The 11,540-nt window shown below is 29.2% G+C and overlaps 1 protein-coding gene across 2 annotated transcripts; it reads right to left on the reverse strand.

Annotated features, from left to right (window-relative positions):
* Nucleotides 1-422: 422 nt before the first annotated feature.
* LOC149893270 (uncharacterized) lies at nt 423-2,681 on the reverse strand. Of its 2 annotated transcripts, none has more exons than XM_090092214.1 (4): nt 2,155-2,681; nt 1,556-1,896; nt 1,217-1,417; nt 423-984 (listed from the first exon to the last, which is right to left on the reverse strand). In XM_090092214.1, the coding sequence occupies exons 1-4, from the start codon at nt 2,315-2,317 to the stop codon at nt 652-654; spliced, it is 1,038 nt and encodes a 345-aa protein (XP_089948340.1). In that variant the 5' UTR covers nt 2,318-2,681; the 3' UTR covers nt 423-651. The 2 variants fall into 2 exon arrangements, with proteins under 2 accessions (XP_089948340.1, XP_089949065.1); XM_090092939.1 differs by having other exon boundaries at nt 723-857.
* Nucleotides 2,682-11,540: the final 8,859 nt, after the last annotated feature.

An 11,540-nucleotide genomic window follows, 5' to 3' on the forward strand; every position in this document is an offset into this window, starting at 1 on the left:
ATTCAAAAAAATCGGCTTTCTATGTTTGTTAGATGTTAAGTATAGTTGCAGATTAAAAAAAAAAACAACTGATTAACGAGAGAAAATATCAACATTGTTCTATTAAACAAAACATAAGAAAAAATCTATTTACAGCTTTCATTTTCATTGACAGGTTTAGACAAATTAAATAATAACATTTCCTACAAAACAAAAAGATGCACATAAAAAAAATAAAAATGAAATAACAAAAAAAAAGGAAGAATATAAGGAAAATAAACAAAACAAAACATTTAATACAACAAATATGTATATATGCATTATATATATATATATATATATATTATATATATATATATATATATATATATATATATATATATATATATATATATATATATATATATATATATATATATATATATATATATATATATCATGGGCATGTAGCTGTGTGTACTTGTATGTTACAATCTATTTTTAAGAAATGTATATGTTTCTTTGAATCTACAATAAATATAAATCTTAAACATGAATCTGTTTTAAAAAGATGGAAAAACAACAAACGTCAAGAAAAAAAGTTCAAGAGAACATTTTTTCAAGAAGAAAAATCTTTTAGTTAAAAAAAAAAAAAAAGATATAAAATATAAAAATATGGATAATAAAACAAAACTAGGAAATATCAAACTTGAACCCTTTTAAAAAATCAACTTTATTAATCTTATCCATTATTTGTCTTTTAATGGGTTCATTCCAAGTCACATATCGCCTGGTTAAAGTTTCATTTTTAAAGACAATACTTGAAGCTTTTTCAAGATATTCTTTCTCACAGTTCAGCTGTAAAAACTCACAGATTCTTAGCAAGCTCTTCTTTGGATCTATAATAATATCTCTGTAATAAACATCTAAAATCTTTCCTGGAAACTGTTTATGCAGTTTAACATTCATATCTACTAGGCTTAGGTAAATCCTAGTTTGTTTTTTTAACTCACCCATATTACAAACCTAAAAACAGGTAAAATAAATAATAAAGAATAAGTGCATATATATGCGCGTAAACATACATACATACATGCATACATGCATACATGCATACATACATACATACATACATACATACATACATACATACATACATACATACATACATACATACATAATACATACATATAGGATAGTTTAAAACAATTACAACTTACCAAGTTTTTAACAAAAAACAATTAAAAGCTCTACAAACCTTTTTGCCTTGTTTTTCAGCTTTAATTCTTAAACCTTTCTGCCCAGCACGCAGCATCATTGTTGCAATGTTATCAAAAGGATTTCGTATAAGATGTATGAACTTAATTTGAGTTCTGATTGCAGCTGCAAGTTCCTGGTAATGGTTTTTGTTATTTGACAATGCTCGTGTTGTTGTGGTGCATTTTTTGTCTCCTACAACCTTTATTCAAAAATGCACAATATATATATATATATATATATATATATATATATATATATATATATATATATACATATTTATGTATAAGAATTTTAAACTTTTCAACTAATTCTTATAGAACAAGAGTATTTTATTTACTTGAATGGGTTCTTGATAAAGCCCTTGCCATAATCCTGGAACATAATATTGGAAAAAATACTTATTTGTAGCTGCACGTTGGTGACTTGTTTCTGCAACTGAGTTGTTCCATAATTGGTTACAGATGTAATACTTGTTTTTTTGCTTTTCTGTAAAATTTTTCCATTTGTTAAACAAATTGTATTCATTGGCAATTATTACATTAGGATGAGCATCAAGCAGTGATCCAGTAAGTGTTGATCCGCTCCGAGGATAACCGATAAAAAGTAAAAAAGTTTGAAGCATTGAAAAGTTTGGACCTTGAACAACATTCTTTTTTAATTTAACATTTTCTTCAAAATCTAAAAAAGTATGCATACAATATACTGCTATGCAATATACGAATTGTATTATATGTAACGATCATAAAAATCTATTTACGACGAGATAGGGTTCATAAATAGAATACTTAACATCTGTTCTAAAAAAAGAGGTCAAAAGGTTAGGCGGTAGCCCACAGCGTCTAGTGTAAATAAAGCATTGGAGTATTTAGTTTCTTAACTAACTATATATTATAAGTTTCAAAGAGGATTGCTAAAACAATTCGCCTTGTATTTTACCTGATATACGTCGAACGCTTTCATAGATTAAGGGTTCTCGTATTTCAAGTCTTAAAACTCGTTGACTTCGACGCCCATACTTTTCCGTAAATGAATGCATATATACTATTAACATAGCACTTGTAATCATAAAAGCAATAAGTCTCTTTAACCTATGCAACATGCCGCTTCATACCATCTTGCAATATGAAGACTAATCTTTCTAAATCTTTTCAATAAAATTTTGGCACTAGAAGCTTGGACTTTCGTTAAAGTATGCCCCCAGCTGCGTTTAGTAAAGCTAATCAAGCTTTTGTTTACTGGTGCTTTTTGGCTTATATTAAAAACTTTTATCGGTAACTATGATGCAAATAAACGCAGGTGAGATTATCGTGACAAAATTTCAACGAGGTCGTCATTCTACTTTGTGATTAATTGTTTGTGTCAAAGACTTTACGACTTTTTCCTTATTTATGATTCTGATTATACTATTTTACCAAGGTTAATCTTTATTATCCATGTTAACTATTTTAGTAAGCTAATTTCTAAAAGAGAGAAAAAATTTTTACAACTTTTATTTCACATGTAAAAGTAATATTTGGGAGTCACTTGTTACTTTTTTATTTTACTTGTGATTTTAATCAAAAGCGATCCTTAGTTATTTGCAAAAAGTAATTCATTCCATAAGAACTTTTCAGTTCAACATTCTATAAATGAATAAAAGATGTTCCGTCTGTACTTTTAATTAAGTTATAACAAAAACGAAAACTGTTATTTAAAGAGTCATTCAACTTTTATGTCGCACAACAAAAAGTATGAATTCATTCCTTGTTAATCCGCTTTTGTTCGTAAGAAAATTAAATATAATAATTCCACGTGTGTTTAGATTTTATCTGTTTGATGTAGTAAACTTGTGAACAACTTTCAAGCAATTAATCGGTATTAAAATGTCAAAGATAATCCAATCGGACTCAATTGGGTCTCGCATTGCACAATGAAATAAAAAACGGCGCTAGTAGTTATTAGCTATAATTTTTATCAAGTTAAATAAAAAAAACATTTTTCAAAACTTTTCTAAAGGCATTCATTTGTAGAGATTCTTACATTTCCTCACGTTTTATAACCTCTAACGGTTAAAAGAAGATATTCAACTAAAATTAGATCAGTTTATTCTTTGATAAGTTGATCTACACTAATTTTAGTTGATTGCTAAGAGATTCTGTTATTTTATAAACCAGGTTTAAAAGGATTTTCTTGCAACTTAAAAAAATGTTAATTTGTTGATATAAATAGTTATAAAAAGTTCCTTTTTATCTTTAAAAAACTGCATATTAATTTTATTCATCTAATGACCAGCTAAATACATCTTGATTGTACGAGACCGCTTGAAAGTCGAAGGTAACCGTTGTGATAAGTTTCGCTTTGTATGTTTTTTGTATGTTTTCATCATGTTTTTTTGTATGTTTTCATCACGTTTTGAAAGGAAGTTTTATTTTTAATGTAGAGCACAATGAAACCATTTTTATTTCTAGTTTTTTGTTCTCTTTTACATACCGCTTTTTGGAATTAAACTATAGAACTTTGAAGGCAGTTACGACCTCACTAAAAATTTTAGATGCCAAGTATCTAATGTCAATTTAGTTACGACGCAAAATTATTTAACCATAGTAATGTAGTATGACTCAGTGGCCGCGATTTTCCTGAGTCTAATGGTATGTTGGAATTGGCTAGAAAGAAGCCACTTTCTCAACTTTGGGGAAACTTCAGCATGGAAAGTAGTGTTAATACACCTAATATTTCCAAAATTGATATTTTATTTGACTTCACCTAAACGTTTCATTTGGACTCGGACGTTAGAGCTCCTTATAGGTATTATTTTAAAAAAAGAAGTTAACAAGAAAAGGAGAAATGATAGACAAAGTCATAAGTTTTCTATAAAAAAAAAACTTCAAAAGAAAAACAAAATTGTTAGCAAAATTATTGCACAAAGGAGTAAAATTGCAAGTTTCTGATAAATGTTCCCAAGAGTGGAATCATACCTTCAACTGCGAAAAAAATTGTGAAGTCGAATTGGCTGAATTCAAATTTATTTTGTTGGCGAAAACAATTTGAGCACAGATTACATCACTTAAAACAACCTGAGCACTGATTACATCACTTAAAACAACCTGAGCACTGATTACATCACTTAAAACAACCTGAGCACTGATTACATCACTGAAAAATATGAGTTTAAAGCAATTGATTCAAATATAATGCCAATTATGAATTTAATTAAATCTTGGAGGAGCCAATTATGATAATGAGTCTGGCAATCCCGTGTTCCTATATAAACTAGCAACCAGACAATCTCTAATGGCCTTATTATAAAAGGACAAAAATAGACTTCGACAAAGCACTAATTGCAACAATTTTAATTACAACTATCAAAAATGAATTGTCTTTAAAAAATGTTTGTCTTTCTAGACAATCATTTTAAAAACGGACACTAAATGAACAATCTCGATTTTTTAATGAGGTATAGAAGATCTATTTCATATATAATTTGGACTTATAACGAGTAATCAAATTTTCACTGCAGCATCGTTTCAAAAACTGAAAACGAGCACAAAATTAAAAATACAATTTTCCTAACAGAAGTTCATTTTTTAATTTTTTTGTCCAGCGTGTGCTGTTGATTAAAAAGTTAATGTCTATTTAAAAACCTCAAAATGGACTATTTTGTGCTCAATTGAAGTTCATTAATTACTCAGTTCAGTTGTTTTTTAATTCTCAGTGAATGTGCGTGAAAATTTATTTTTAAAATGCCCTCTCCAGTTTGGGATTACTTCAAAAAAGTTGAAGGTAAGTTTATCATTTAAAAAATTTTCTTTAGTCACTAAAATCTTTATCACCTTCAATAAAATTATTTTAAAAATTCCGTCCTAAAATTTGTCACCACTTTAAATTTGTCACCATAAAAGCCATTTTTACCATGAAATAAAATTCAAATATAATGTATCGTATATTTTCTTTTTTGTTTCTAAGAGATTTTTTGGGTAATTTAGATTTTATTGGCAAAAATCAATATTTCTGGTTTTATGAAATCAAGTAAATTTAGACAAAATCATAGACACCAAATAGACAAAAAGTTATGCTTTGTAGACTTATGAAGTGAAAATTATTTTTTAACTGAGCAATCTTAGGACATCATCAAAAATTTGATAGACACAACAAGGACAAAAAATTAAACATTTGTTGTGTCCATTACAACATACAGAATTGTCTATGTCTGTGTTGTAAGTCTATCCATAGACTAGTCTGGTTACTAATATAAACGCCTTAGATTTTCATTCGCCAAAAGCTTTAGTAAATAATATTAAATTTTTTGAAGTCGATGAAAAGAGATTCATTAGCTATTTTCACTGGAAAAATGATTGGAATGTATCTCTGATCAGTTACTTTCAATACTGGGCATCAATTCAAACAGAAAATCTTTGAATGAAATTTTTCACATTAGCTCGTGTTTTCAAGCGACTTCAAAGTATATAGACTGGATTAAAAAACGAAATTTTAATTTTTTAAAACATTAGGAAAGTATAAGAAGAAAGAAAATTCAAACTGTATCTTTAATAAAGGAAATATTTTTGAAAAGGGGAACCCACCTTATCGTTACGATCTTGTTACGTTTACTTTATCGTTACAATCTTGTCACGTTTGGTTTATCGTTACGATCTTGTACATTTGTCTCTCATATGAAAAAAACTCCCCAGGTTTATTGAAAATCATTTTAATTAAGCATCGGTGTTTTAACTTTCTGTTAATAACGAATAATGACGAATAATGTACAAATTTTTATGCCTGTCATTTGAAACAAATCGAATTCAAAATTTTTTTTATGTTTAGACCTACAAAGATATAAAACTCCAGAAAAGGTTTGCAATACATTAGATACATTATATTATTTTGTTTCAACCCTTTTAAACATTTCGCAGATTTGCTATTCGATTAAAACCATTAAATTTTTTTTCAGAAGTAGCAAATTTTTTATAAATGTAAACATTTCGCACCATAAACTTTTGCTGCTTAAAAAGCTTAAGTTCTATTTTTAATAAACTTCTGAAAATTCGATTTATTTTTAAAGAAATTTGTAATTTATTTTGGAAAACCTAACGCCAATGCTTTTTGCGATTTGACCTGGGATTTTGACACATCATTCGATAAGTTTGAATGTCTAGATTACATTTGATATATCGGCAAAATCATAAAATTTGTTTGTCAAATATTTGCGGTTTGGTAAACAATTTCATAATTTAAGTTCATAATTCAAGCAGGAACACGGTGCACAGTGGAAAATAAAGGTGTGTTTCGAACCAAAAGTCGATAACTTTTTTGTTACTAAAAATAGAGATTTTGTTACTAAAAATAGAGATTTGCACAAATGTAAAGTAGTATATGACGCTTCTTGAGAAATACTTTTTATAAGAATTTTTTGTAATACAATATTAAAAATAAATAAATAAAAATCAAAAACTTCAAAATTGGCAGTTTGTTAATTTACACTTTAACACAATGCTTTACAAATGTATGAAAATACCTTAAAATTATTAAAAACGACGAAAAATACATAAAGTGCTTACCTACTAATTATAGAAATATTTAAAACAGTTTCTTAATAACAATTTTTAAATATTTGCTTTTATGAAATAATGTATAGGTATATTAAGGTGTGTAATTGAATTGCGTGAAGAAACTATTTACGGCGGATTTGATTGACGTAGTTTATTTGATATGTTGTAAATATAGTTTAAGCGGTTTATTTTATGAGCATATTTGAGGTTCTTTGTATAGTATAAATTGAAGGAAAACTTTTTGTAAAGGGAATTTTAAGGAGAAGAGAAAATGTAGAACTGAAACGTTGTGTTCGCTGCGAGAAAACAAGAAGCTAACCGGGCACATGATGGAGCCATCTTCGAATAATTAGAACATCTTTGAAAAATACGATGGTATATCCGATGCCGCAATTTGGTCGCAGCGAACCAAAGTCGTTGCAGAGAAGCAACGCGTTGAGTTGACAGTGCTCTTTCCAGTTTTGTTGCGAAGTAATACTTTGTCTTCGATTGTTTGTGAGTAGAAGATAAGAAGGATGTGAAGAGAATCGAAGATGTCTATTTATCGAGTTTTTCCTTTGGATGCCTACGTGGCATGATTTGTGTACGAAGCAGAAGATGAGAGATGAGGAACAAATGGATGTCTCTTTTGCTGATCTAAAACGTTTCTCGTGTTTGGCAGAGTAGCCTGACGAGAGGGTGCGACTGGCGTTGTAGTTGGATTGCCAGAAGCGGTATTTGAGATTTGGATCCGCAAAAGAAACAATTGATGTGATGTTCCGCAAAGCAAGAGTTGCTTTGAATTAAATGTGATCCCGAAGGATCAAGGAGGAGTGTAATTGAATTGCGTGAAGAAACTATTTACGGCGGATTTGATTGACGTAGTTTATTTGATATGTTGTAAATATAGTTTAAGCGGTTTATTTTATGAGCATATTTGAGGTTCTTTGTATAGTATAAATTGAAGGAAAACTTTTTGTAAAGGGAATTTTAAGGAGAAGAGAAAATGTAGAACTGAAACGTTGTGTTCGCTGCGAGAAAACAACAAGGTGGTACCAGGGTAAAGGTAACTTTTTAACAAGAAATTGAAAACTATTAATAGACTTTAGCTCTTTTCTATTAATGAACAAAAAAAGTATATAAAACAGTAGCCCAAAAAAATTTTTAGTGATGACGTCATTAATTATGCGCATAATTAGTGTTATGTTACTCCAAAACTGCTTATTCTTTCATCTAATATAACTAACTCAAAAAGAGTCAAAACTGCTTGAAAATTTGAACATGAATTCTTTAATGTATTAAAAATTTTGTCTATGAAACAGAATTTTTTAAAACATTTTTAATTTTACCAGGTTGACATTCGAACTTTAAGATATAAAATTAAGGGTAGTTTGGGACCAAAGCATGATAAAAATGAGTTTTAAATAAAAAATAACAAAAGTTTGCTTCACAGACAACATTCGTAATATGTTCATCTTTAAACCTGCAAAATTTCAGCCTATTATCTATTTTCTATGAAAAGTTATTTTTTCTGAAAAATTGAGATTTAGCGAGAAAAAAAGCGTTTCTAAGGTCGTTGTTATGAAGCAAGAACCAAACTGCTCTTTAAAAAAAGGCCAAATTTGATTAAAACTAAGAAGATTTTTGACTTTTTGCAAAACGCATATTGAAATAGGTAGATTTAAGAATTCAAAACATTAATTTTGGTATTTTTCAAAATTTTATCAAAAATAGCCGTTTTTTACCCTGGTACCACCTTAAAGGTACTATATCATAACTACTTAGGGACTTTCAGTTCCTGAAATCAGTTCGTTGACTTTCAAAAGCTGCAGAGTATCTTCATCAAGTTCTTGCACATTTCACGCAAAGAGTTTATTTGGCTCTTTACTTCATCTACAATGGCTTTAGTTTTCATGGAAGTCTCTTTGCAGAATTCTATGCATATAGGTCGACAAAAACAAACATATGAAGGTGCCGGATTTTGCCAAACAACTGCGCCAGTTACTTTATCAATTAGTTTGAATGGCACCAAAGAACTAGTAAACAAATTTGCATCAGAAATAAGTTCAGATTCCTCTGGAAGTTTCTACTTGTATTGGCTTTGGCCAGAGGAACCATCACAGCCCTATTTACTATATGAAATTAAATGCTTGAATTCAATACTGTACACGGAATCTATGGTCAAAATTCTAGCTACAGAGTGATCCAATAAATCTTGCAGTTCCAGAATTTTCGGATGTGTGTTCGTAATTTCTATTGCAGAAGATGGTAGATGGCAGGTCTGTTTAATTTCTTGAATTTTACAATATGGTGGAAATATGGAACAGTTTCGTTCATTTGTCACCTTCCTCATGTACAAATATTGTGCTTTTGTTAAATCTAAATCAATAAACACGCTGAGTGCTTCTTCATCAGTTAGCATATTTTTCTGACTTGCGTTTTCCATAAAACTCGATATTAATTTTTTTTTGTCTTTATCAGCAATCCTTAATGATTCCACAAGTTTTGCTTCTGCTTCTTCTCCTATTGAATGCAACGCCTGAAGATATGTATTAAAGATATGCTCGAATCCATATTCCTTAAGTAACATGGAATTTTTTCTTTTTTTGCTGGATTCTGACGAATCTCCATAAGACATGCACGGCCTTCCGCGTTTTTCAAAAGAAGTAAATGGCGTGGAGTCGGTAATTGCCTCTTCTGAGTTAGGTAAAGATACACAATATCCAACCAATCACTGTTCTTAAATAAAAAAGCTTCCTTTTTCCGTGACGCCAGTATCCATCGTTTATTAAAAGACGGAATAATGTGCCTTTAAATATCACCAATTATGAAACACAAGTTGTCCTCAGAAAGTTGATAATTTTCTTTTAAAATTGTTGACAGTGCCTCAACTGTCTTTCCTCCATCAATATAGGAAAGCAATAATTTACATTTCAAACACTTAAAAGTTGTCATTTTAACAAGTCACAAAAGTAACTTAAGTAATATTCAATACTCAAACGAGTCGATTTAATTTCCACTGTGAATTTGTTATACTGATGTAAATGTTTCAACTCTTTATATATTGGCAGTGTACATTCACCACAAAAGGAGTGCAAAAATAAAAGAATGCCATGGTATCAATAAAAAATTGATAATAAATTAAAAAACATATACCAAGCTATTGTTATAAATGAACAAAATTTGAAACGACGATAAAAAGCGGTTTTCTGTTTTTTTACTTTTATCACTTTTTTCTCGATAATTTCGGAAACCGCACGTTTCTTCAACTCATTCTTATACATGTTTTTAATAAACACCTAGGCTACAATACTACATTAAATGTAAAGCGTGGGGAAGCGTGGGTAACTACCAAAAATCTCAGTGAACTTGAAGAATATTATTTTTTTTCATTTATTTTATTGTTCAAATAATTACTCCTAAACTGAACCATATAAGTAAAAATGTATAATTTTCTTAAAATCTCCATAAACATGAGCCTTTCAAAAATGTATAATACTTTATACTTATTGCTAGAAAGTTTTATAGAAAATTAACTTTTAAAGTGATGAAGCGAACAGGTTTGAAATGAACATCCGCAAAAGTAATAAACAATAAGGCTTCAAATCTTTTATTTTTACATAAAATTATGTGAAATTCCTGCATTATAGTAATGATTGACCATTAAACTATTAAATAAAATTGAAATATAATGACAGTAGCGACATTAGTAAAAAACATTTATGATATGCTGTTGCTCTACAATTTTCCACTGTGCGGTGCCCAGGAATTTTATAACCATGCAAAGCTTAAAACTACCTCCAATTACCCCTGAAATAACTTTAAATGGTCTTAATTTTTAAACGAAAAAAATTTTTTTGATGTAATTTGAAATATGTCGATTAATTTTGATCTAGTTTAAGATAGAACAAAAAAAAAAGTTTTATAAATAAAGCAGACGTAGTTCTAGGAAAGGGAAAGTTAGGGATCGGGACGGGGTTGGTCTAGCTCCAATTTTTTGCAAGTCATCCTCATTCGACACCAGTATCAACATACTAGAAATTTGAGTATGCCCCATGCCTCTTAGTTACCTATCTTGAACAACAAAATTCCTGGGCACTCCCCGAAAATATGTGATTTCTCCCCAGGCTCCCACTAAACAAAGTTATCGATCACATTTTTTGAACGAGGAAACGTTTTTGTTGATAATCAAAAAAAAAAAATTTCTGGAGATGTGTTACAAGAACTTAGAGCATGTTCCTATGCACCGTGGGAATGCTGCAGATGTTACTCGTCTTTTAAATTTGTAAACACAAAATATTTGATGAACAATCTGACGGCAAGTAATACTTCGAGCAGGAAGTTATATGTTTTCTGAACTGATGTTTTAATATTAGTCTATAATAAGTAGTTATTTATATTCGTGACCGTTTTATGTAAAAAAAAACGAAACTTAAAGTTTAAAGCGAAAATGATTTTTTTTAAATATATTTTGTTTTACGTTGTCGTTTACATTTTGGTTTTTGTTCAGTAAAAGTATATTTATTATGTTTCATCTAAATACACTAGATGTTTACTTAAAAACCCCAAACAAAGCAAGGTGTAACTGTACCTATGATAGCTTATAACAAATTTAAAATATTGTTTTAAACTCTAATGGGCATAACAAAATGAACAGTTTAATGGATTTCTGCGAAATACAAAGATTCACAAATCAAGAAATTCAATTAGTTCATGAATACTGTGAAGTAATGATATAAATATGAAAATAAATTATTTAAACTCAGGAGCATCAAGCGAAAAAGTTGAGCGTTGGCTGAAAATATTATATAAAATCAA

This window comes from Hydra viridissima, unplaced genomic scaffold (genome assembly GCF_058129835.1).
Source record: "Hydra viridissima isolate aposymbiotic clone 2 unplaced genomic scaffold, HvirCarnegie_v1 scaffold_1, whole genome shotgun sequence".
Taxonomy (NCBI): Eukaryota; Metazoa; Cnidaria; class Hydrozoa; order Anthoathecata; family Hydridae; genus Hydra; species Hydra viridissima.

Coding starts and splice junctions, on each gene's coding strand:
- LOC149893270 (XM_090092214.1), bottom strand. CDS start 2,317: ATGTTGCATAGGTTAAAGAGACTTATTGCTTTTATGATTACAAGTGCT. Junction 1,897..2,154: donor AAGCGTTCGACGTATATCAG/GTAAAATACAAG, acceptor ATACTTTTTTAG/ATTTTGAAGAAAATGTTAAA. Junction 1,418..1,555: donor TTTATCAAGAACCCATTCAA/GTAAATAAAATA, acceptor TTTTGAATAAAG/GTTGTAGGAGACAAAAAATG.